The sequence below is a fragment of the Triturus cristatus genome, chromosome 6, assembly GCF_964204655.1.
Source record: "Triturus cristatus chromosome 6, aTriCri1.1, whole genome shotgun sequence".
NCBI classification, from domain to species: Eukaryota; Metazoa; Chordata; class Amphibia; order Caudata; family Salamandridae; genus Triturus; species Triturus cristatus.
Genome location: NC_140589.1, coordinates 993,114,945 through 993,142,322, shown reverse-complemented (window position 1 = coordinate 993,142,322; position 27,378 = coordinate 993,114,945). Strand labels below are relative to the sequence as shown.

At 46.0% G+C, this 27,378-nt stretch overlaps 1 protein-coding gene across 4 annotated transcripts in view; it reads right to left on the bottom strand.

Moving 5' to 3' along the window:
* RIN2 (Ras and Rab interactor 2) overlaps nucleotides 1-27,378 on the bottom strand; it is an 831,738-nt gene that overhangs the window by 204,957 nt on the left and 599,403 nt on the right. For all 4 annotated transcript variants that reach the window (XM_085611780.1, XM_085611777.1, XM_085611779.1 and 1 more), the window contains one exon: nucleotides 26,581-26,681. In XM_085611780.1, coding sequence (XP_085467906.1) covers nucleotides 26,581-26,681 — 101 coding nt within the window. The remainder of the gene's footprint in view (nucleotides 1-26,580; nucleotides 26,682-27,378) is intronic.

Here is a 27,378-nt window from a genome sequence, read left to right as displayed (position 1 = left end):
AGAAGCGTTTGGTAACATTGTGTATTTGCTGAGAGAAAACTGTTTTAAAACCTGTCATGTTGTCAAGTTTTAGTAGCATTTGAAGCCAGTCATTGCTTATGCGTTGATTATGTGTTGATTAAATGAGTCAGGCATTGACACTAAAGTGCAGTTGTGAAATATGTAGATTGTGTGCAGTTCCCTTATCACTTCCAGTGTAGTGAATGAATTTTGGTAAACTCCTAGGAATACTGGTGCTTGTCTAGAATCACACTGTGAGTCTTTGTGCGTTTGGGAACCACTGTGAGAGAAGCGTTTGTTAACATCGTGTATTTGCTGAGAGAGAACTGTTTTAAAACCTGTCATGTTGTCAAGTTTTAGTAGCATTAGAAGCCAGTCTTTGCTTATGTGTTGATTAAATGAGTCAGGCATTGACACTAAAGAGCAGTCGTGAAATATGTAGATTGTGTGCAGTTCCCTTATCACTTCCAGTGTTGTGAATGAGTTTTGGTAAACTCCTAGGGATACTGGTGCTTGTCTAGAATCACACTGTGAGTCTTTGTGCATTTGGGAACCACTGTGAAAGAAGCGTTTGGTAACATTGTGTATTTGGTGACAGAAAACTGTTTTAAAACTCGTCTTGTCAAGTTTTAGTAGCATTAGAAGCCAGTCATTGCTTATGAATCGATTAAATGAGTCAGGCATTGACACTAAAGTGCAGTCGTGAAATATGTAGATTGTGTGCAGTTCCCTTACCACTTCCACTGTAGTGAATGAGTTTTGGTAAGCTGCTAGGGATAGTGTTGTTTGTCTAGAATCACACTGTGAGTCTGTGTGTATTTGGGAACCACTGTGAGAGAAGTGTTTTGTAACATCGTGTATTTGCTGACAGATAAGTGTTGTAAAACATGCCATGTTGTCAAGTTTTAGTAGCATTAGAACACAGTTATGGCTTATGCTTTCATTATAGGAGTCAGGCATTGACAGTAAATTGCAGTTGTGAAATATGTAGATTGTGTGCAGTTCCCTTACCACTTGCACTGTAGTGAATGAGTTTTGGTAAGCATATAGGGATAGTGGTGCTTGTCTAGAATCATACTGTGACTTAGTGTGTATTTGGGATCACTGTGAGAGAATCATTTGGTAACATCGTGTATTTGCTGAGAGAAAACTGTTTTAAAATCTGTCATGTTGTCAAGTTTTAGTAGCATTAGAAGCCAGTCTTTGCTTATGTGTTGATTAAATGAGTCAGGCATTGACACTAAAGAGCAGTCGTGAAATATGTAGATTGTGTGCAGTTCCCTTAACACTTCCAGTGTTGTGAATGAGTTTTGGTAAACTCCTAGGGATACTGGTGCTTGTCTAGAATCACACTGTGAGTCTTTGTGCATTTGGGAACCACTGTGAGAGAAGCGTTTGGTAACATTGTGTATTTGGTGACAGAAAACTGTTTTAAAACTTGTCTTGTTGTCAAGTTTTAGTAGCATTAGAAGCCAGTCATTGCTTATGCGTTGATTAAATGAGTCAGGCATTGACACTAACGTGCAGTCGTGAAATATGTAGATTGTGTGCAGTTCCCTTACCACTTCCACTGTAGTGAATGAGTTTTGTTAAGCTGCTAGGGATAGTGATGTTTGTCAAGAATCACACTGTGAGTCTGTGTGTATTTGGGAACCACTGTGAGAGAAGTGTTTGGTAACATCGTCTATTTGCTGACAGATAAGTGTTGTAAAACCTGTCATGTTGTCAAGTTTTAGTAGCATTAGAAGCCAGTCTTTGCTTATGTGTTGATTAAATGAGTCAGGCATTGACACTAAAGAGCAGTCGTGAAATATTTAGATTGTGTGCAGTTCCCTTATCACTTCCAGTGTTGTGAATGAGTTTTGGTAAACTCCTAGGGATACTGGTGCTTGTCTAGAATCACACTGTGAGTCTTTGTGCATTTGGGAACCACTGTGAGAGAAGCGTTTGGTAACATTGTGTATTTGCTGAGAGAAAACTGTTTTAAAACCTGTCATGTTGTCAAGTTTTAGTAGCATTTGAAGCCAGTCATTGCTTACGCGTTGATTATGTGTTGATTAAATGAGTCAGGCATTGACACTAAAGTGCAGTCGTGAAATATGTAGATTGTGTGCAGTTCCCTTATCACTTCCAGTGTAGTGAATGAGTTCTGGTAAACTCCTAGGAATACTGGTGCTTGTCTAGAATCACACTGTGAGTCTTTGTGCATTTGGGAACCACTGTGAGAGAAGCGTTTGTTAACATCGTGTATTTGCTGAGAGAAAACTGTTTTAAAACCTGTCATGTTGTCAAGTTTTAGTAGCATTAGAAGCCAGTCTTTGCTTATGTGTTGATTAAATGAGTCAGGCATTGACACTAAAGAGCAGTCGTGAAATATTTAGATTGTGTGCAGTTCCCTTATCACTTCCAGTGTTGTGAATGAGTTTTGGTAAACTCCTAGGGATACTGGTGCTTGTCTAGAATCACACTGTGAGTCTTTGTGCATTTGGGAACCACTGTGAGAGAAGCGTTTGGTAACATTGTGTATTTGCTGAGAGAAAACTGTTTTAAAACCTGTCATGTTGTCAAGTTTTAGTAGCATTAGAAGCCAGTCATTGCTTATGAATCGATTAAATGAGTCAGGCATTGACACTAGAGTGTGCACCCAGACTTAGACTCTCGGATCCAATGTCTGAGGAAGGAAATGGGGTCATCGGTAATTCCAAAACCCCTCCGCAATTAACTCAATCCGATCTGCCATTTTATTTTGTTGGGTCGCGCAGCCAGCAAAGTTATCGGTGCTATTAATCCTTGATCCCAGTCAGGATTGGCGACGATAACGACACCCAGCGAAGCAGCAGACCATCAGAAGTCAGTAAATGGCTTTCTGATGCGTCGAAAATCACCTATACTCTGGAATATTGCTAATTTCCACTCCGTGTTGACAGCAGAACAGGCTCAAGCAGCCATCGGCCCTGCCGTCCCCTCTGAAGTTCCCCTTAGGAGCACAAAGTCTGCAACTGTGCACCCCCAGCTGTTTGGAACCAATGGGCATAGAGGCTATTGTGCCTGCATGGTGGAAGTGTAAAGAATCCAGGGGCTATATTACACAAAGTGCCCTAGGGGCACAACAGGCGTTTGTGCCTGCTTTGCATGCCACAGGGCACTTTGATATTACATAAGGGGCTGCAGACATTTGTACGGCCTCTTCTGTAACATCGATAGTGCTGGCGCACATAAAGAACCAGCACTATCTTCAGGGGGCATTCCCTCATTTGCATGGGTGCATGTGCCATGCAAATGAGGACATCCCTTTGCCTCTGCGCCATATTACAGACATCGGCGTAGAGGCAAGGAAACTCTCAGGAGGCACACTGACAGTGCGCCACCTAAGAAGTGGCACACTGTCAGTACGCCCCCTGAGAACAGTCCTGTAGAAAGGGTGAAATGAGGTACTATGGACCCCCTAGACATTCCCCTGCAGGTGGGTGCAGTCACTGACCACACCCTCTTGCAAGAGGATCGGTAATCCCCCTTCAAAGTGCAGGCGGGTTGCCGCCTGCACTTTGAAAACAACGGAGTGGCTTCAAAGCAGCTGCTCCGCTTTTCACTTGAATGCGCTGCCCCCAGGGCACCACGAGTTTGCAAATGCCCTGGGGGCAGTGCATTCACCATGATGCACCTTTTGAATGGTGCGCCAAGCCCAATCCAGGAAAATGCGCTGCATCTGTAATATGGCCCCTGATGTCTAAAAAAGAATCCTGAATCAACTTTGCCTTATTTGGTGGTGAATCATCCACCCTAGACTGGGTGATTGATCTGCCATCAATAATATAGTTTTATGCCTGAAACTTGAAGGATCCAACCGTGTCACACAAGAAGCATCCGGCAACAGCATATCTGTTATATATGGAACTCCTTCACAGATATGGTGGTCTTACCACCTAGGTGCAGCATCAACCGTTTTTGTGGGTCTAAATACCTTGATATAAATCAGCGTGTTATTGACTGCAACCTCACACTGACTGCTTGGATAAATTCTGTCCCTGACGTATCACTGCACCTAAATCCGGGGAACTTGCAATGAAGGACTAATTACCTATCTTAACATTACATTCACCTACAGACTGCCTTGTGAGTTTGATGCAGTGAACACATCTCACAGCCCTGGCTGCTCTACATTTGCTTTCAGCTGCCAAACACAGACAAATCACAGTGCCCTGCAACACTCACATTGTCATTTAGCAAATCAGCCTAAAACACTTGTCTTTTACAATTGCATCATATAAACTGACCTTGGTTTTTCAACCTATCATTGTCAACTGCTGGCACTTTCCAAATCTAGTAAGATCTCTAGAAGTGTCAATCCATTCAGCTGTTTCACAGCCAAACCGTGAAACTCACCGAGTACCATACTCTTCAATAAACCTACTTACATTTGGTTTAGAGGGTTTTAATAAGGAAATAAGGAGCTAGCTGGCCGATTCTGAACTAGCCAGGTTCCTACTCCTTCTTGGACCTACCTATATTGTCGTACAGAATGTCATTTGGGACAGTGGTGAACTGACAAATAAGATGTGGTGGAATGTTGGCCTTGATAATGGCATTTTTCACATGGAAATTACACCTGTATGTTGGAATTTCCATGTGTGCAATTGTGTTCCTAGTAACGTTCCTGGGTTTTCATCAGCAATTTGTAGGCAGTTTTCACCTGGAAAATTGTATTAAATGTGATCCTTCCTAAAACAGGAGTAATTGCACTTTCAGTAACAGAATGACGAGGAAAAGACTCATATTCATTAGAGATGTCAGAAAAGGTTTTCTTCCATGGGGACAATATTTCACAGTTGACAGCCAAAATATAAAGTGCATAAGTGCACATGCATTTGAGATATGTGTAGACATCCATGAATAATCTTGGAACTCTTCATGAATTCCAAAAGTCTGAAATTACTTCTAAATGAGTGCATTAGCCTCTAGGCTTCACTTAGATTTTTGTCAATTGCAGCACACTGCTCAATTTTGAAGGACTCGTATAGAGTTCTGTGTCCAGCCATGAGATAACACACTGTGAACTGCAGACAGTAATGTGCTCTGAGCAGAACAAGTTTCCAAATGGCAACAATTGTGAAGTATCCGGCTTCTTCATGCTCTAGAGTCCACTTTTTGTATTACCACTATAACACTTCTCCTCCAACCCCACTGCCCCAAACATAGCACACTTTCGTATCCAATGGGTGTGGAGGACCATGGAAATGCAGCAGTGGCGTCACTAAGAATGGTGTCGTGATTATAGTTATGCTAGGGAAAAGGACATGAGACACACTTGTGCTGATAAGCTTCTGCCTGGGAAGGTTTACTGAGTGTTTTTCTTTCTGTGTTTAAATGGTTACTGTAGTTCTGCAATATGTCTAACTCTCAGTGGGATGGTGAAGAGTCTTGCTCACAGACATGTGTCATTGTTTTACTAATTGATGAAAGTCCACACCAGGGAGCTGATGGCACTCACTAACAGCATACTGTGGTGTTACTGCGCACACTGTACGAGCACCACAGGTTTCTCCCATTTGTCCACCTCCCAAAGAAAAAGACTGTTATTGTCCATGCCACTGCACAGTTGACTCATATAATAACAACACAGCATGGCCTGCTTGGAAAACAAACCTAAACACGCCATGACCCGCATCATTACGATATGCAATTTCACAAGAAAATTGATAATGTTAATAAAGTGTCAATAACTTGGTAAAATGACAACAAAATATAAAAAGTGGCTCGGGGTAACCAAGGCAACCAAAAGAGGGCAAGGGTTTGGTGCCCAACCACTTGCCTTCTCTGTCTGTCATTACACTGGAATAACAGTACATCAGCCTTAGCATCAATCTGAACGTCAGCCTAAGTGCCAGTTGCAGTGTCTATCGATGGATTGGTGGAGCGCCAGTAAGCCAACTATCAAGCATGGTGGATATTCTGCAGTGATAAGCTGACAGGTGCGGCTAAGACCATTTTTGGCGGTTGCAACGGAGCAAGCAGCATGTCTGTTCAGATTTCACACTTAGGAGTGAAGACGCCAGTCCACCACTAAGGATTCCAATAAATCTGCTAAGATTCTTCAGCCATAAGTGTCCACTGGGAGGAGGGTGGCCGGGCTAAGCCATTCAGGTTGCAGGGTATAGTTGGTGGTCCCTACCCAGCATCAAGGTACAGTCTTAAGCACTCGACGACTGAGCCTGTGCCCGGGCTCACTGCTGCAGCCGCTGAGGCCACCATCGCTTGGAAGCAGGTGTGGGACGGGCATGCTCCAGGGTGCCAGACAGTGGAGATTAGTACTAGGAGACCAAAAGGGAGGAGTGAACCCTAACTTAAATGAAAGGCAACATGCAGAGAGCAACTGCAATCTGAGATAAAAGAGAGCAATTTGTGAACTATATTAAGGAGAACAAGGCAATACAAAGCAAATATAGAATAAAGCTTAGCTGATGAAGAAATAAAATAGTAGCCTAGGTAATTGCTCCATGAAAGTAGTGACATAAAGGCAGTGGGTAGAGGCAGCAGCCACACCATTTAAATGCTGATAGTCATTGGTGAGCAGCTGTAAGACTAGTCTACTCGGCCTCAAGAGCTTGAACGTACACAGCTGGGTTACTACATCTGGGAAGCCCTTGTCGGTATATTCAAGGAAACATTGGGATGCCTCATTAAGAGAATCAACTCCATTAAGTAGGAGAGGATTGAACCAAGTGTTGCAAGACTCAAAGTCAGCTGAGAAGAGCCACAACATACCCTCAGGATTCCCCTAAGCAAAAGGGATAATGAGTAAACAAGGAAAGAAGAAATCGAAAGGTCTAGTTCAACACCCTCAATGTCGTCCCTGGCAGTATCAATAAAACAATTAGAAGGGAGGCATTTTAAGACAAGACGTGGCGGAGATATAACTAACATGGATGAGTGTAGTCTGGATAATGGACTCTCATATGTAGTATCTACATTTCATCATAATGGCTCGCAGTTTAACGGATCACTATTTGTAGATCTAAATCCATCTGGTCCCAGGCTTTCATTCTCTCCCAACCTTTCAGCAGAATCTCAGAGTACAATTATTAGGATGGTGAGTTCGATTTTTTGGGTTTTTTGCAGAGTTTTATATAGCGCGAACTTGATTCACATCGAGTATCAGAGCGCTTTACATAGCACCAGTTACGTTACATGAGGACACACATTCATTTTTGTTAGGCACGGGGAGATTAAGTGATTTGCCCAGAATCACAGGATGTTCAGCGTCATTGCCGAGACTCGAACCCAGTTCCCCAGATTCGAGGTCGACTGCCCTAGCTGTTGGGCCAACTCCTCTCCCCAATGGTGATAGATGGTGATAGAAATTAAGATAGAAGCAGTGCTGGGGCCTCTAATTCCAATACTAGAGGGAATGGTAGGCAATTGTCGATAAAGGCTTGGGAGGGGTATCCTCAGGTAAGTCTACACAACCATAACCGTAGTGACTCCCTGCATTCGCTCCCAAACACCACAGCCTGTCCTTCGTCAATGCTGGATGTGCTTTTATTGATGCGTAGAACTCTTCATTGAATAGTAGAATCAGTGTTATTGAATAATGATGCAATGAAAAATCAAGCAACCCTGCTAAAGACAATAGCATTTGAATTGACAGATATACATTTTTCTGTGCCCTCGTTGGTGAGGCCAGTTGTGTTACCCTTCAGAAATGTGGACGTCAATAAGGAGTGCTCCTCAGAAATTGCCTCACATAAACCTTTGTTGATTAAAAAAGGGGGGGTATGTATTTTCTATAAGAAAGGCAGGTCCTTTAAATATACCAATAAAAGAATAAGGAGCTGGAGGGTAAAATGTAGTCTACATCAGAGCAGAGAGAAGGCAATAGACAAAATTTGCATCCATAGTGGTAAGTAAAAAGTCTGTGACACCGTACAAAAAGGAGACCATAAAGGTAAATTAAGACAACTAGGGAAAATGATGCAGAAATTGGAGGTACTGGTCGAACATAAACAGAGGGTGAAAAAAGATAGACTAATAAAAGATGTAGCAATACGGCGGGAAGAGAAAAAAAGGCATAAAGAATAGTAAACTAACAATCAATCAATCAAGGTTTTGTAGAGCGCACTGCTCATCCATTAAGGTCTCAAGGCGCTGAGGGGTGGGTGAGAGCAGCTCCCTTGAGGGCATTCAAAACGCCATGTCTTGAGGTCCTTCCTGAATTGGTGCAGTGTTGGGATTCGCCAGAGGTGAAGGAGGAGATTGTTCCAGATCTTGGCTGCGCGGTAGGAGAAGGACCTTCCACCTGCTATGGTCCTGTAGAAGCATGGGACAGTGGCTAGGGAGAGGTCGGCTGAGCAGAGATTTCTCTTGGGGGTGTGGAAGGAGATGGAGTTGTTGAGGTATTGGGGTCCGGTGTTGTGGAGGGCATTGTAGGCTATGTGAGCAGCTTGAAAGTTATTCTTCTTTTGACAGGGAGCAAGTGGAAGTCGCGGAGGTGTTGGGTGATGTGCTTGTGCCGTGGAATATCGAGGATTAGTCTGCCTGCAGCATTCTGGATGGTCTGGAGTTTGCTGAGGTGTTTTTTGTTGATTCCATCATAGAGGGCGTTGCCGTAGTCCAGTCTGCTGGTGACGAGTGTGTGAGTGACTGTTTTTCTCAAGCCCAGTGATCCACTTGAATGTCTTGCATAGTATGCGGAAGGTGTTGAAGCATGTGGAGGAGACAGCATTGATCTTGCGATTCATGGTGAGTGACGGGTCTAGTATGATGCCGAGGTTACATGCATGGTCTGTCGGGGTGGGTGGGTTTCGAGGGCAGGGAGGCAACCAGGTGTCATCCCATGCAGAGGGGGTGGAGCCGAGGATGAGGTTGTCTGTTTTCTCTGAGTTGAGTTTCAGGCAGCTGTTCCTCATCCAGGTTGCGATGGCTTTCATACCTTCTTGGAAGTTGTGTCTGGTGATGTCTGGTTCCTTGGTGAGGGAGAGGATGAGTTGGGTGTCATCGGCGTAGGAGATGATGTTGAGCCCATGGTTTCTGACGATGGTTGTGAGGGGGGCCATGTAGACGTTGAAGAGGGTGGGGCTGAGGGAGGATCCTTCGGGTACTCCTCATCTGATCTCTGTTGGTTCTGGGAGGAAGGGTGGGAGTCTTATTCTCTGTGTTATGCCTGTGAGGAATGATCGTAACCAGTCTAGGGCCTTTCCTTGGATGCCGGCATCATGGAGACTGGGGGCTAGTGTGTAGTGGGAGACGGTGTTGAAGGCTGCTGATATGTCCAGGAGGATGAGGGCTGCCATTTGGCCTTGGTGGAGGAGGGCGTGGATGTCGTCTGTGGCTACGAGGAGTGAGGTCTCGGTGCTATGATTGCTGCGGAATCAGGATTGAGATGTGTCTAGGATGTCGTTGGTTTCAATGAAGTGTGCTAGCTGGGCGTTGACAACCTTTTCGATGACCTTTGATACGAAAGTAAGCAGTGAGATGGGCCTGAAGTTCTTGAGGTCCGTCGGGTCTGCAGAGAGCTTTTTATGGGGGGTTGACTTCGGCACGCTTCCAGTTGTCGGGGAATGTGGTGGTCTTGAGGGAGCATTGGGTACGATGGCTGTGGCGTCCCTGTGGAAGATGTGCAGCGGGCAGGGGTCAGAAGGTACTCCAGAGTAGATGCTCTTCATGGTCTTTAGGTTGTCTTCTGTTGTGAGTGGGGTCCAGGTAAGAAAGGTCTGTTGGGTGACATTGCTGTAGGTGGGGGTGGGGGCAGAGCAGAGGTCTTGGTCATCAAAGTTGTGGTACAGTGTCTTGATCTTGAGGTGAAAGAAGAAGCTGAGTCTGTTGCAGAGGTCTTGGGAGGGGGGACATCAGTTGTTTCGCTGTTGGGTTTGGCAAATTCTTGTATGATGGCGATGAGTTCCTTGGAGTTATGGGCGTTGGAGAGGATTCTGTCTTCAAGGAAGTTTTTCTTTGTGGATTTGATAAGTTGGTGGTGTGCCGTGGAAACAGTTTTGTAGGCGGAGCGTGCTTCCGGAGTTTTGCTGTTTCTCCACATCTTTTCCAATCGTCGGCAGGTGAGGTTGGATTTTTGGAGTGCCGTGGTGAACCAGTTAGCTTCCTTCTTGTGTCGTCTTGTGGTGTTCTGGAGGGGAGTGAGTGTGTTGGCACTGTTGGCGATCCATTGATTGAGGTTGCTTGCCGCGGTGTTGGCAGCTTCTGTCATAGTTAGGGGTGGAGTGCAGGTGAGGGTGGAGGTGAGGTGTTCTTCGAAGAATGTGTTCCAGATTTTGCGTGGGAGGGAGCACGTGTGCTTGTGTGCAGTCGGTTCAGTAAAGAAATGTATGCAGTGGTGGTCAGTCCAGAGCAGTTCTGTGGTGTGGCTGAAGAAGATGTTGTGTGCTTCTGCGAAGATGGGGTTGGGGTTGTGTCCCGCTGTGTAAGTGGGGGCAGAGACATGTTGCTTCAGCCCTATGTTGGTGAGGTTCTCTAGGAGGGCAGTCGTGTTGGGGTCGCTGTGGTTGTCCAGGTGGAAGTTCAGGTCTCCAAGTAGTATGTACTCTATGGAGGCTAGGGCGTGGGGTGCGATGAGGTTGACAATGATGTTGCTGAACGGAGTGCGGGGTTCAGGTGGTCTGTAGACGAGTGTTCCGTGGAGCGTTGTTCTGGGGTTGGTCTGGATCTGGAAATGGATGTGTTGCATGGGGGGGTGAAACGTCGTCCAAGTCGGTGGTTGTCAATCAGAGGGAGCGTTTGTGGATGATGGCAAGGCTTCCTCCTGGGCGGCTGGGGCAGTCTTTTAACAGGATCTTGTATCCGTAAGGGATGGCAGGTGCAAATCTGGAGTTGGTCCAGGTCTCTGTCAGGAAGGCGACGTCAGGTGTGTGAATGTTGAGGAAGTCCCATATTTCTACAGCATGTCTGTACAGGGAGCGTATGTTGAGGAGGATTTATTTATTTATTTTATTTATGCAATTTATAAAGCGAGCAAATACCCATGGGTGTCTCGGCGCTACGGACAGCGAGCATGAACGAAGATCTATAGACTATTGGATAAAAAGCCATGTTTTTATCATTTTCCTGACGGCAAGCAAGGTCAGGCTAGTCTTGATGTGGATAGGGAGAGTATTCCACAATTTGGCGGTGGCGACGGTGAATCGTATGTCATCCCAAGAAGCTTTCTTAGTGCGGGGGACCCTTAACAGGTTCGCTGTTGATGACCGTAGGGATCTATTGGGGGTGTAAGCACCAAGAGCTTCCTTCAGGAACATAGGTCCAGTATTGCGTGTGGCTTTATAAGCGATGCAGAGGGCCTTGAATTTGATTCGACTTCTTATAGGAAGCCAGTGGAACTGTCGCAGCACTTTTGAGATCGATTTGTACTTAGGGATGCCTGATAGAATCCTGGCAGCTGAGTTCTGGACCAGCTGTAATTTGTTGAGGACCTTACTTTGTGCATTCATGAAGAGACCGTTGCAATAGTAAATTTTTGACATTACTAAAGTACTGACAAGGGTTTTCCCAGCACTGAGTGGGAGGAATTGTAAGAGTTTTTTTATCATCCTCGGTGTGTAAAAAGATGATGAGACAACAGTGTTGACATGATGTGCAAAGGACAACTTGTCGTCAAATGTGACACCCAAATTTCTGACCTTTGATACAGGAAGTGGAGGTGGTCCCAGTTTGGTAGGCCACCAGATGGAGGACCAACCTGGGGACAGTTTGCCAAAAATCATCACCTCTGTTTTTTCAGAGTTTAACTTTAGGCAATTGTTAGTCATCCATGTACTGATGGCCACCATTCCATCCTGAAAATTGGCCGCAACTGCTCCTCCATCATTATGCACTGCAAGCACCAATTGTGTGTCATCAGCGTAAGATGTTAGACCCATCCCGTGTGCTTTTATGACTCTGGCCAAGTCCGACACATAGATGTTAAATAGTGTCGGACTCAGCGATGATCCTTGAGGCACGCCACACAGGAGGGTGAATGATGGGGAGTTAAAAGCGCCAAGACTCACTAGTTGGGTGCGGTTAGAAAGGAAGGAGGCTAAGAGGGCTTTAGCCCTGTGTCTCATACCGATGGTTGAGACACGGTCGATCAAAGTAGCGTGGTCGACCATGTCAAATGCGGCTGACAAGTTCAGCAGCACCAGGACGGCGGCACCACCTTGATATAGTATCGCCCTGATTTCTTCTGATGCCTTAATGAGGGCTATCTCGGTTCCATGGCCCTTACGAAAGCCAAATTGCATTTCATCCAGTAAATTATTTTCTTCAATATATTTGGACAGCTGGGAGTTCATAATTTTGTTTTAATTTTTGCTGGGAATGGAAGGTTGGTGATAGGCCTGAAATTTTTTGTATCTGTAGGGTCAAGATTGTGCTTCTTAAGCAAAGGCTTGATGATGGCCTTTTTCCATATGGACGGATAATTGCTTGTTCTAAACATCGCATTGCAGAAGTTAGAGAGGTTGGGGGCTATAAGATTGGAGAAAAGTTTCAGAACTAAGGGTGGACAGGGTTCAGTGGAGGATCCCGATTTAATAAGGGAGATTAGGTCTGCGATCTGATGCGGTGAGACTTGACCAAATTCTGAGAACGAGGGGGAAGTTTCTACCATGTCATGAGCCAAGATCTGGTAGTCTGTCTTGGGTTGTGATGAGAAGTTGACATATATGTGGTTGACCTTTTCATGGAAGTAACTAGCAAGTGAGTTGCATAGGGATTGTGAGGGGGCTATGGTGAAATTCGACGATTGCCCTGATAGCTTGGCCACTACCTGATACAGTCGTTTATTATAATCTTGAGCAGGTTCTATCTGCCTACGGTAGTACTTACTTTTCTCCTGGGTAATAAGAAGTTTGTACTTAACTAATGCTTCCTTGTAGCGGATTTTTACATTGTTGTTATAGTCTTTCCGCCAGTGCCTCTCGAAGTTTCTACATCATTGTTTTTCTAGTCTGAGGGCCTCTGAGAACCAAGGGGCAGAAGGGGCATGTCAGTTTTTGGAGGCTTTTTTAGTGGTACCAGGGAATTGAAGGCATTATGAAGCCATTCTGAATAGTTAGATGAGGCAAGATCTGGGTCGAGTGTAAGGTCAGGTTGAGTGGAGAGCAGATGGGTGTTAAGAAGATGTTGATCCACGCTGTTCCAGGCTTTGAACGATGTGGATGGATTTGGCTTAGAGTTCACAGTAACTTTTCTAGTTATTTGAATATTAAATAAAATTGCGCAGTGGTCAGTCCAGACTAAAGGCAGCATGTTCTTTAGGGAAATTAGTTGATTGCTAGAAAACAGACCATCAAGTGTATGGCCCGCTGAGTGTGTGGGGCTTGTCACCAACTGGGTAAGGCCCACTGCCTCTAATTCTGTGATAAGCGAGGAAGAGTTCTTGTCATCGTGGTTCTCTAGATGAAAGTTAAAGTCACTTTAGATGGTGAAGTTGGGTTCACCTGCTAAGGGTTCCAGCAGGTTGCCCAAAGTGGAAAGAAAGTCTACCCGCGAGCCCGGTGGGCGATAGAATACCCTTGAACGGTTGTGAGTGGGTGAGCATAATTGAAAAATTAAAAGCTTCACAAACCAAGGAGGGGATAGTCTCCACCCTAACTGGGTATTTATCACAATAAATAATCGCCAGTCCACCTCCCTTTTTGATATGTCTATCTTGTCTGTAAGCCAGGTAACCATCGGGTGTTGCAGTACAGAGATCGGGTCCAGACGAAGGGTCCGCCCAGGTTTCAGTTATAAAAAGTATGTCAAGATCATGGTCTTTTAGAAGTTCCGATATTTCATATTTATGCTTGGAGAGGGAGCGTGCATTCATAAGAGCTAGGTCAATATGTTCCTGATTAGTGTGCGGAGGTTGCATCTGTGAGGGGGCAGATTTGGAGTGGAGTTCCAGTTTAAACGAACAATTGGGACAACTGTGAGGAGAAAACGTGATGCAACTCAGTGGTTTGTGTGTGCCGGCATCTGGTGGGTTGGGGGTTGCTGCCGTGATCCGAAGGTGGGTGAAGGTGCGGCGGCAGTGTTGGCAGGAGATCGGGCCTTGGATGTTTCTCGGCATTGAGAGCTGGGAGTCGTTGTTGCATCTGCGGTTGAGTGCATGGAGAGTGGCAGGGTTGTAGCGGCGGGGTCAGTGGACCAGGGGTTCCTGGTGCTGGTCGCTGGTGCTGGTCAGGTCACGGACGGGCTTGCCTTTGGCACGCCAGCTGTACGGCCGCGCAACGGCTGCCATTAAGTAGGGGTTGAGGGGAGGGCGATCAGTTGGAAAGTGGGAGCGGCGCGCTAGTGGGGGAGGCGCCGCAGGGGCAGCAGCGGTGGGGAGCCCGAGAAGGGGTGAGCAGAGGACAAAAGCGGCAAAAGGAAGTGAAAAGAGGCAAGACCAAAGGGCAGAGAAAAGAGTCAAAAAAGAGAAATGAGGCAAATGCAGAGTAAAGATGCAAAAAAAAGAAAAGATGCAAATAAAGAGAAAAGAGGCAAATGAAGAGAAAAGAGGCTAGAGAAAAGAGGCAAAAAAAGAGTAGAGGACAAACAGCGGAGTAGAAGAAGAGCAGGGTCCTCTTCCACCAGACCACCAGGGATGAGGTGCAGGCAGGAGCCTGCAGGTAGAGGAGGGACTTGAACACCTACCTGGAAGGAGCTCGGGCTCGAGGGCAGAGCCTTAACCGTGGAGCTGCATTGGCGGAGAGCAGTGACCAGGTAGAGTACAGCATCAGAGTACAGAAGTATTTAAGAAGTTGGGTAAACCAGCCTATGAGCCTTGAGAGGCTGGTGAAACCAACACTCCCTACAGTAGAGAAGGAAATTAATTTGTGGTTGTATGTGAATGGGCTTTTCAAGGCCAAAATTGAGGCTTCTAAATAGGAGCTCCGCACTGGAATTATTCAAGAAATGCAAAATCCTAGCGCCAATATCATCAAATGACATAAGCAGAGTAGGCTTTGTGATAACGAATGCTGGGAAGGAAATAACCAATATTGTATGCCATTTCTAACAAGTACTAAAACTGATAATCAATTAAGAAAGGGAACTGAATGGATATGGAGTTAGAATAATCCATCATAATGACATAGAAAGGCCCCAGCATGTAACATTCATTCAGTATCATGCAGAATTATCCACACAACAAATTAGAAATGTATGGAAGTAGGAAAAAGGATCAAGATGGGGACAACAAAGGAAAGTTTGACAATTAGAATATATAATAATACAAGAGAGCAAAATGAACAAGAAAGACAGCTAGAAGATCATTATGAGAATTATGGGCAAGACGAATTTGAGAAGGGGTGCTTTAGGGATTTTGATCCCCGCATGGCCTAAGAGTAGTGAGTTGGAGTCCTCATGTTCTGAAAAGATTAAGAAGGTCAGGAAATTTAGATAGGGTGCTAGAAGAGAATGAAGTGATATGTATCAAACATCTTGGCTGTATGGAGGAGATATGCGTTTTCTACAAATAAACACTGTGACTGAAGACATTTTTCATGGGTGTTCTTTGGGAGGGTTCCAAACTCTGGCCTTAGTAAGGATAGCAAGAAATGTAAAACTCCTCTCCTCAGAATGTGGTTGTTTACAAATATATAAAATAGACCTTTTAACAGAATTTGACAAACAGACTACTTAATAGTGGTGTAGTGTATGTGCACATGGCAGGAAGTATGCATAATGAAAATCAATTGTTATGTTTTTTAAAAGATGTGCCTTAATGTATGTATGTCAATTCAAAGGGGCTGATGTTTATACTGGGGGATTTTAATGCCGGAATTAAACAAAATAACAATTTGTATTTATGCAATGCGCTACTTAGTGCACACAAAAAAAAACCACAGGCAGGTTTCCTAGTTAGTAGTTGTTGTTTGAAGATGGACAAGAAGCGGATAGATGTGATGAAAAATGTAAGTTTAATCGTCCTAATTGGTCGCTTTCAATACAATTCTCCAGCTGCCCAAACCTTTTGTATATGATCACAGACATTCCCAATTGACTATATATTTGTCCCAGTACGGTATTTTCATATAATTGCAGAATTCAATGTCCTACGAGTAGATGGCAGTGACCATTTTCCACTGCAGGCACATTGTCAGCTTATGTTCCTCAGGGAAAGGGATATGGTTGTAGTCACTGATATTACATTCCCAAGAAGTCTAAAAACTAGATTAGAAGAGAGAGAGCGCTGGAAATGCTGGCAAATTTCACATAGAATATAAAGGTGAACAACAAAAGCTAAAAAATTGAATTAGTACTCCGAGATAACAACAGAAGTTATGAACTGTATAAAAGTTTGACACAGTAAGATTAGAAAAGTAAATGCTGATGAATTAAAAGTATGTATTAATCAGAAGAGGTGGTTTGACTCAGAATGCCAGAAATTAAATGGTCGGCTAAGGAATCTCCAGTGGTTGCAGAGAAGAATCTAGGAGGTGCATGCTGAAGGGAAAGTACATAGACTATGTCAGAAATATAAAAACCAATTAAGAAAGAAATACTTTCTGCAGTGCTAACTGGAAGAAAATGATGGAAGCAATTCCTCAAAAGATACATGAAAATTCTGGAAACTGGTACACCCACAGACTGCATGGTCTCAGATGTTCCCTGCATAAAACACCTGGAACTTTCTCCAGCTTTTAAAAAATATTACATTTAAAACCCTAAAGGAGGTTTTAAAAACGTTCTCCCTGTCAAGAGCAGCTGGTCAGTATAATCTTTCGTCTATAATGATAAAAATAAATATGGATTGGTTGAGTGAGATCACCTATAGGTTATACAGCGAGACAACCTTAAAAGGATCAATGCCATAACGATGGAAGTAGGCACATATTAAACATATACATAAAAATGGCCGTATCAGACCCAAGGAATTATAGAGCAATTGGTTTAATGGATGTGGGGGCGAAAGTCTGTAGTAAATTTATTCTCAGGAGATTTAAGAAATGGGTCGATGAGAAAGCACTGATCTCTATTGTGCAGGGTGACTTTATAGAGGGCCACTCGACACTGGACAATTGGTTTAGCTTATGGTAAATTGCTAGGTAGGCAATAGATTGTAAAGGAAACCTATACTGTTTTTGTAGCCTTCCTGGTGGCCTTCAAAATTGTTAATCAGGAGATATTAGGGGATAAACTAGAAAAGTTTAGGATCTCAAGGGGTCTATTAAGCAGCCTGAAAGAACTCCACCAAGGAATTTGGCTGTGAGTAGAACTGGGCTAGGATGGCTTGCCCTCTGAAAATACTGAGAAAGGACAGGCATGTGTGTTAATGCTCTATTACTTACCGGTAATCTTCATTACTCCGGGTCCCGTTGTCCTCGTCCTATTCATTAACAAAGTGGAGATAACCATCTCCAAACAGAAAAAAGACTGGAGGAATGCTGGGACCCTAACCCTGCCCCTCCCACCGGGAGTACATAAGCAGTACTTACCCAGCATTCCGCCTGAACAACCAAGCCGACGCAGAAAGGAGGGAGAGGTGTATGAATGGGACAAGGACAACGGGACCCGGAGTAATGAACATTACCGGTAAGTAATAGAGCATTACCCCCCAGGTCCCTTATGTACTCGTCCCATTCACTAACAAAGTGGAGATTACCAAAGCAGAAAACCGGCCTTCCAAACCCGCTAGCACACCCAGGAAACCACACCATGGGCAGCAACCCAAGGGGAGCAAAAAAGGGGGATAACCGCCGGAAGCAACCGGCCAGCAATCCAGAACAGGACAGCAGGGACACAAACAAGGACCGGAAACCGAGCCAAGGAAAACAGAAGGTCATAGCCACAACAAGGAGGCAGCCAACCAGAGAAACCGGAAACAGAGCCACCAGGCCAGAAAATAAAAAAACGGAACCCGGCAGGACAGGGCCAAGGGAATCCACCATACAAGGCCGACAAGCCCAAAACCACCAGAAAGGCACACATGACCCTGCAGCAGCACAGACACCGAGCAAACCCCAACCACACTGGAGAAAGCAAACGAAAAGAAGCCAAGGCTGGCCAACAGGGCGCAAGCACACCGACCCAGACCAAACCAGGAAGGAGGGAAGCACAGGCCAGGCACCACCTCCACCAACAGAATGACTCGGTCCCCAGAGAGCCCAGAGGACAAAGCCCCCAAAAACCCCACAGAGGAGACCCAGGCCCTAGGAAAGAATGGCCAGCACCACCAGGGCTGCCAAACTACAACCACCAAGCACCCTGCCCAGAAGGCGGAGCCACAGCGAGAACCCAGGAGCAGGTTAAGAGCCAGACCCCAACCAAACAGAAAAGGACAGGGAAAGAGCCAGGGACCAGAAAACCCAGAAGGCCAAAATCCCCACAAGGAAAGAGGCCGCAAAACGAACCAGGACCCGGCATGAAACCCCAGAGCAGCAGGGGCAGAGGAGGCCAAGCCCAAAGGCCACAGGCCAGAGACGCCCCCAGAAAGAGCACAGAAGGGGCAGGACAGGGCCAACGGCCACAACCCGAAACCCCCAACCACAAAGGAAGGGAAAACGACCCCCCAAAACCAAGCAAGCCAGAATGGCAACAGAAGCCGGGGCAGAAGCCAAACGGACCACACAGGCACACAAACACCAAGGCCCAGCACGCAGCAAGGCTGGCAGGAGCAGCGGAAAAGACCCCAGACCGCACAGCACCCCTGACCAGGAACCAACCAGGTCCAAGCCCACACAACTCCAAAGAGGGGACAAGAACAGGATCCGGCAGGGAGGAAAGGCCGCAGGCCAAGAAAACAGTCACAACCAAGGCAACAAACGTAAATGGAACCAGGAAGCCAGCACCGAAGCCAGGCAACCCGCCGAAGCCGGAGGAGCCCCCTGGCCCAACCTGCACCTGGAAGAAGCCCACGCAGTGCACAGGCCTAAGCAAAGGGCAGAGAGGCCAGAGACCCCAAGCACACAACCGCCGGACCACACAGCAGGCCGGACGAAAACAAACAGATGAGACCGCCAAAGCGGAAACCGGAAGACGTAGAGAAGCCAGAGGCGCAAGCAGCACGAGAACCCAGACAACCAGCAGCAAGGAGGGCAGACCCCCACAGTGGCAAGACAAACACCACAGAACTGCACCCCAATTGGAGAAGGGGGGTAGGGGGGCACGCCAAACAGTCGACACACACCGGGAGCAGGGCCCAGGGGAGCAAGGGAAGACAGGAGCTGGCCACGACACCGGAACCAGGAACCGAGGACGCCAGGCAAACCATACTCCAGAGCCAGCAGAGAAGCGACAGCACAGCCAGCAAAACAAAGGAGGTAAAGCCGGAGGCCACGCCGAACCAGCAGCAAGGGCAGAGCACAGAACACCAGGACCCCACACAGACCCGAACAAGGCCAAATGCAACCCAGGGGCAAATAGGGAGGAAAAGGCCGCCAGCCACAAGAAAGGCTAATGATGGAGAAACACCGGGGCAATGGGGGGAAGATCCGAAGCCCATCAGCAGCCAAAGGAAACCCAGCAGGACCTGGCAGAAAACACAGATACCCAACCAGAGGTGAACCAAGCTAAGGAAGAGAACAGCCGGCAGGAGCAGGCCCAGATGGGCACCCCAGGGCACGGGCAAAACCACCGGAGCGCCACACCAGGACACCCAGAGAGCGCACATGCAAGGACTCGGGCCGAAGAAGGTGACCAACCAGCGCCGAAAAGCCCATAGGAGCAGGAAAGTCCAAGCGGCCCCCCACCCAGGCACCAGCCAGGCCCGGCCCCACCCAACAACGGAGTCCAGATGGGATCGGGAGCCTCAGGGAGCAATTGCACCCGGAGCCCAGATGGACCCCCAACAGGGAGAACCACAGAGAAGAGTGGAAACCAGGCACCAACGACCAGGACACAGCAACAGCGAAAGACAGCGATGCCCAAACCGCAGCGGCACAAACCTCAGACCCCCAGGGACCACCAAAAAAGGAATCCAAACAGGCGAACTGCCACACGGAATGCACCCCGGGGGGGGGGGGCCGGAGAAAAGAACAATGCCCACCCCACCAGCCGAAGGTGTGCCACCACGCCAGGGCAGGAAGATGAAACAGCCTGGGCGCCAGGCACAGGGGGGCTAGAAAAAAACAACCCACAGCCAACAGCCAAGCCGCGAGAGGGCCGGAGCACCAAGGCCCCCAACGGGCAACCAGAGGCAGACCCCAAGTCACACTGCATAGCAAAGGAAGAGCAGGAGCCCAACCACACCTGACAGAAAAAACGAAGCAAGCCACAGCACCCCGCAGGCCCGGCAGACACCCAACCAAGCTCCAACCAGGCCGGACCACGCCAAACCCAGAGACCAGACAAGGACAGGCGTGGACCGGACGGAAGGTTGCAGGCCCCCCAGAAGCCCCAGCAACACAGAGTCACAACCAGCACCAAAGACACAACCTCCAAAAGGAATCGCACAGAGCAGGAATGCGACCCGAAGGAAGCAGGGGCCGAACACCAGCACCAGTCGCAAAACAGGAGGACACAGGCTCCAGACAGAAGCATCCAACAGACAGAGGGCCGAAGAAGGAGCAGCCACAGACCGAGCATTTTCCGCCGGCGGAACCAGGAGGGAGCGGCCAGGACCAACCGGAGCAAGCCACAGGCCACCAAGGAAACAGAGCAGAGCCTGCAAAGACAAGGCCAGAAGACCCTCCAGGGCAACCCCGGAGAAGCAAGCGGAGCACAGCAGTAGCAGGGGAACACAAGGACCATGCCAAGGAAACCACAGAAGCCAGGAACAGAGCAAAGAAAGTGCCAGAGCCAAGAGCAACAAAACACAGGAGCACCCAGCATGGAAGAGGCAAGCAGCCAGAGACAGCACCGGCCATCGAGCCCACACGGAGCAACCCAAAGGCAGAGGACAAGCCACACACCCAGGAGGCCCCGGGACAAACACCGGCAGCCCCACGCCCCATAAAGCCAGAACTAGCACGAGGAAGGAAGAAAGGAGCACGGCACACTCAGAGGGCCCCAGGCACCAACCCCTGCATCCCCAAGCAGCACAGGATCCAAACCAGGATCACACATGGGGCGCAGCAGGGAAAGCAGGCAACAACAGAGGCTGTGGAACAGAACCGCACAGGGCCAACCTCCAGGGCCAGCGCAAGGAGCAGGACACCAGTATACCGACCCCAAAACATACCAGTGCACAGACAACAAAACAAGCACGCAAAGGAGAACAGCACAGCTGTAAAGGAGGCAACAGTAGCAAAAGATGCAGCACAGTGCATTACACCCGCGATGTAGCAAAGTGGCCAACACGCCTCGTTAACAAACGGGGGTTTATATAGCGCGAACTCGACCCGAAGGCAACGGGAACTAGAGCGCTGTACAGAGCACCAGCTGTGCTACATGGATACCACCATAGAGGAACCAGGCGTGACCCATGGGAACCTGGAGAGGAAGCGAACAGCCAGAAACAGAGGACACCGCCCCGACTCTGAGACACAAACCCAGATCCCCAGCTCAGGAGACAGCAGCCGGCCGCACAGACTGCCATAGCCGCTGAGCCACAACCACACCCCGGAACAGGCGGAGCAAAGAAGGAGCAGCCTGGACCCCCGGCACAATCCGCAGAATCCCTGGGGCCGAAGGCCAAAAGGGCAAACCCAGGGAGAAAGAGAACACAGGTACAGACCCCGAACCCAAACTGGAAAACCTTCAGAAAACGTGCCCCCATACAGACGCGCTCAGTCTCCTCCCATCCGCCCAGAAGCACAGGAAGCAGAGGCTACCCTGAAGCACGTACCCCGGCCTCCCAGCTCTGTAGTGCTGCCCTCTCTGGCAGGCGCTGAAGCACACCGTGACAGGCCCTATGACCAAGTAAGGCACACGGACACCAGTAACACTAAGTGGAGCTAGACCTCTACAAGCTCCACAGCCAGCAGGAGAGCCTCGAGCCACATCCCCCCTTAAACAGCAAAGAACAACTGCAGGAAGAGAGAAAACCTGCAAAGCGGAACATACCCGGAGCGGGGGCCACCACCAGGAACAAGGCCCCCACTCCAAAAGCCAGCCCAAGGAAACACCATGACACGCCAGAGACGGTAAGGCCAGGAACACCTCAAGCGTGGCACGTCGTCCACCCGGCCATGCCCCAGGAAGACGTGCACGCGACCCGGAAGCAATTAGGATGCCATGCACCAGCTGCAAAGGGCCGGACAGCAAGGCAGGGCCGGCCACGAACATCAACTGCCTCCCAGCAAGCCCGGCAGGCCAGGAGACAGACCAGGCAAACCCTCGCCCACACAGCCAGGTAGCCGGGGGGGAGGAGAGAAGAAACACCAACCCAACCCAGCAGGAGCAGCACCAGCACCACGTCCGTTCTGTCAACAGACAGAAATAAAGAACAGGCGGAATGCTGGGTAAGTACTGCTTATGCCCTCCCGGTGGGAGGGGCAGGGTTAGGGTCCCAGCATTCCTCTGGTCTTTTTTTCTGTCTGGAGATGGTTATTTCCACTTTGTTAATGAATGGGACAGGGACATAAGTGACCTGGGGGTAATTATGACATTATTTGAACTTTGTGTAAGTGATTTTCCCGAAACCCTGCCTGGGTGTATTTCCCTCTATCTGAAGATTGGCATCCACCATGTGTCTTGTCTGCTCTATGCTGATGATTTAGTTATGGATACGCCACAAATTGGCTTCCAGCGTAAATTAGATGCCTTCCTAAGGTATAGCATGTATAAAAAACTGTTGGTTAATATATAAAAAATTTAAATACTGGTATTTGGGCACAAGAAGAGTTTAAATGACTTCTGTGCTAGACAATAATGAGGTAGATATATACTGATATTTGGATGTGCATTTCACATCTAACCTAAGGTGAAAACGCACTGTGAAATGGTCAGAGCAAATGCCCTGCCACCAATAATGGGGATATATAAATTTAGAAATGGGTTTGGGGGACCTGATTTAGGACCGGTTTTAACAGCATGTAAAGCAATGGTTCAGACAAAATGGTTGTATGGTACAGAAATCCTATTTTTGAGTAGGATGAGTAACTGGGAAGGTATAGAAGGTCAGTGTTTGAAAAGGGTGCTGAACGTGCCTAAATCAGCTACCGTTCAGGCATTAGGGTTGGAGACGGGGCTGACATCTTGGTGCTCTCTCTCTGGTAGGGCCATCCTGAGAGTCTAGAGTAGATTATTAGAATCTTGAGAAGTAAGCGAATATTGGCTGTGAACCTAAGTCAGTGTTTGCCAAGAGTAAAGGGGAATTACTCAAAGGGCTCTTCAATTTCCCAGATCAAGTTATAATCCTGAAAAACTATATACGTTTAAGAATGGAAGAAATCTCTAGAGAAGAGGGTTTCAGATATATTCTTATGAAGACGTCTACCACTACACTATGGTATTCTTGGCAAATTCTATTCTATTCCCCTATTTATCATCATTAGCAAACTCCTTAATGAGGCAGGACATTCTAAGATTACAAACTGAGCAGAACCATTTTACTCTTGTTTGGAGATGGTTAAGTGGTTAAGAGGAATTGTTGGCATTTGTAAATATGGGTTGCAGATGAAATGCACCACTTTGCATATTTTATTGGATTTCTTACTTTTTATGATGGAGCAGCGTATTTTAAATCACGTTTTTAAAAGCGGTTTTAATGATATATGGTTTGTGTATAATCATTGGGAAGCATACAATATTTTTTTCATATGCTGTTCGTCAATGTAGTTTGTGCAATAGGTGGCTTTTTATTGTTAATTATGAAAAACAAGGACTCTTTTCTAGTGTAAGAACTGGCATTTTTAATTTTAAATGTTTGCTGTTTTAAGGATTTATGTTTAATCAAACACAGTATAAATAAACGTATTTTTTTAACTGAACTTGGGGGTTTGTTACAGCATCAAATCGTTGTTGGCATTCGAAATGGAAATTATCTGTCACATTATTAGATTAAAGGCAAATTAAGCGGCATATATCATGTGCTTATTATCTAATCAGATTGTTTTTTTAATAGCAGAAGTTATTGATACAAATAGGATTCCTCAGATGTTTCTTAAGAAAATAAACTACATATCAACCAACTTCTATTCCAAATACCATTCATTAATAATGTTGTCTTGGCGCAGTGACTTAATTTTATTAATATTTTGTGTGTACCTCCCAAGTAAAATAGTTTGTGTAAAACATATACAATGCTGCACTCTACGGAAACAAAGCCTACGTGAATACACTTCCAGTAGTAATCAAATGTGTGTCTATTTATTCAGGAAATGCCAAATAACTTTTAAAACTGTCTTCTACAGCTCAATCTCACTCACGTGCAAGCAACTCGTTCCCAAATGAAACATCACTGTAGAGCAGTATTATACATTAGACCCTAATGTATATGTTTGCAAATGTCTCCCGATTTCAGGTTAAAAGCATCAGACCTTAAAAAATGGCGCAACATGTTTGGGATACTCAAACTAAAAAATAACATCATACCTGTTTCACAAAGGCATGATATGAAAATTCAGAAATCTACTCTTGTAGAAACTACATCTTTCTCCCTCAACTGGTGAAGATGTCCAGCTTTAGAGAGATTCACAAACAATCACAGGAAGTGTCTCGGAAATTCACGAAAGTCGTAGCCAACATTTGTTCATGGGGATTTTCACAGGATGGAAAATTCAGGTCAGGAGACAATATGTATAGCTGGCTTTCTACGCAAGGAAAATATTTCCCATGTGATTAAACCCCTTCACCCCTCCCCCCACACACAACAAATGTTGGGATGTCCCCTACCCTGTACATGCTAGAAACAAAGTTTCACCAACCATTTTAGCAGATACTTTCTAAGAATTTCGAGGGTGGAACTGGCCATGCATAAATTGCTGAATACTCAGACATGTACACCTTGTATTTTGCATGGGATCCCTTGCAAAATTTACTAAAGAGTTAAATTCTGAAATTTGAGAATCACAAAATGTAATTAAGATTTTGCACTAACTTGCACTATCTACACTCCGAGAATTTCTTTTAAACATGGAATTTAGATTCACAAATGTCTTGTTTGTGCACCCAATTTGCACATGGGTGCACATAAACTTTGTAAATCAAACCCATTGCGTTGACATGGAAAGTTCCATTTCACACTGTTGAGCAAACGAATAAACCCGGAATTTTTCATGGCATTTTGCTCATTTTACGTTTTTACAATTTACGAAAGGACAAAGGGAAAATCATTTTTTTAGTGAAATCACTTTCCTAACCACTAAAAATCAAAATACAAAATTATACTTACTCACTGTATCTGAACCTTATATTTTCTTTACATTTGAATTCCACAAAAAAGCCATAAAATCACATAGAAATAATATTTTGCCTCGCAAGTACTTTTCAATATTGTACCTGTGTCCTGGGGCCCCCCCACAACATTTAATAAATTATTATTAAAGAAAAAAAAGTTTACTGCAGTCATTGATATATTAATAGCGTACACACAGGCAACATGCTTTCAGCCATTACTGCCCAACATTGGGTATGGTGTTTAAGTGTACAACCGACATGGTCCAACGTAAAATTTGACAACAGAATTTAAATCGAGCGAGGGATCGCTTTATGTTTGGAATAGGGTTTACTTCTTCGTAAGACATTGCACCTGATGATAAAATAAACCAGCCCTATTCTTTTCACACGTAGGGCCCCGGCACTTCAATGAACTGTTCTGCCAAGTGACCTTACAGAAACCTCCTACAAATCTCTGTTGGTCCAACAGGGCTTGTAGGTTGCTGGTGGTAGGCATTGGCATTTATTTTTGGGATAGGCGCTTCTTTTTTATGATAGACTTTGACCCAGATCAGGAAAGAAATGGCAGAAAATGGAGGAAGGAGGTGTAGCAAATTGGGAAACAGTGACAAAAGAAGAAAGCAGGGATGAAAAAGGAGACACAAGAGAGAAATAAAGAGAGGAAGCATAGGGTGGTAGAAGAAAGATGAACCCAAGGCTAGCCATCCAGGACATTCCACAAACCGGGAATTCAGAAGCGCCAGTGGAAGGCTCCTAAGGAAAACCTGGGTCCCTCAACGTATTATTTATTTGTGTTTAATTAATTAATTAACTGAGTAATTAAATGTGTCAATGGTATATATTATACATTGGCCATTTGCATCGTTTTCCTTCAGAAAGTCCTCTTGGTTACACAACTCAAAGCTTTACAGTGGATTCTATGGTTCAACTGCAGACCATTTTAGCCCAAAATTTACCTCCGTGATCTGACACATTTCTGCTAAGAGCCTGTACTATGTACAGCTCCAACGATTCAAAGTGTTTAATTGTTATGTAACGTTGGGACCACCACAGATCAAGTTAACGTAAACAAGAAGTCGCCACTGAGGATTCAAACGCGGGTTCTCCCTTTCCGTTTCCACAGAAACGATTCTCAGAGGACTTTTGTGCCAACCTGGGCACCTGTGGCTCGGAACGGTGACGAAAGCAGAAAACAACCAGCATTGATTCCAACGGTTGCGCCGTGCCAGCAGACACGCCCACGGCCTGCAAAGGAACTCACCTTTCACGGCTGAGCTCAGCCTGCTTGCTCTGAACCGCGGCGCCCAGTAAGATAACTAAGAATCACTTCCTTAATGCTCAGCACAAAACACCGCCACAGCTTTACAAGGCTGAAAAACAACACGTTCCAGAGACTCAACTTACCCCTGGTTCCCCGAGGAGGCAGGTGCGCGCTCAATGGTGCGGTCCGCGTGCACCATCTCTTGCCGAAATTCTCCAATCTCTGAAGCGATTGTGTCCACGAGCTGGCGCAAAGACAAACAGAGGGTGACGTTAGCGGACTGGGCGAGAGGCGGGGACACGAGTCTGTTTAGTCACTCCACTTCGGAGCGAGACATTGGCAATCTTTTATCATCCTGACTGACTCTTTAGACTTCCTCTGCGTGGTACTGGAGTGCAGCGGAAGGGCGGGAGCCGGGCGTCAGTGTACAGGGCAAAGCTACATTAGATAAAGGCTAACTATATAACAACAGCCAAAAATACACGCACGAGTGGAGCCTGGATATTAGCGTATAATGTGTAAAAAATATAGCAATAATAACCACAAAAATAACAAAACTAATACAACAATCTATTGTTAATGTTGGTAAGTTATTGACATCATAATCAATATGATCACTGCTTTAAGATTATTGATATCATTATTATCGTAATAAAGCAACAACAATAATTATTATTATTACAACATAATGATAATAATAAATGATTACAATAACAGCACCAGTTATTAACATAACATTAAGCTTAACTGAAAAAACAAACACATCGGCAGATGTTGGGCTATGGAGTACACTTGTGTTCTTCACCAAACTCGTTAATGTCTCACAAAAATGATTAATTGATTAACAAAAAATACATTTATACTTGCATGATGTTTTCCACATTGTGGAAGCAGGAAAACACTGGAGAAAGTCCTATATAATTATCATGTCCCAACTGATG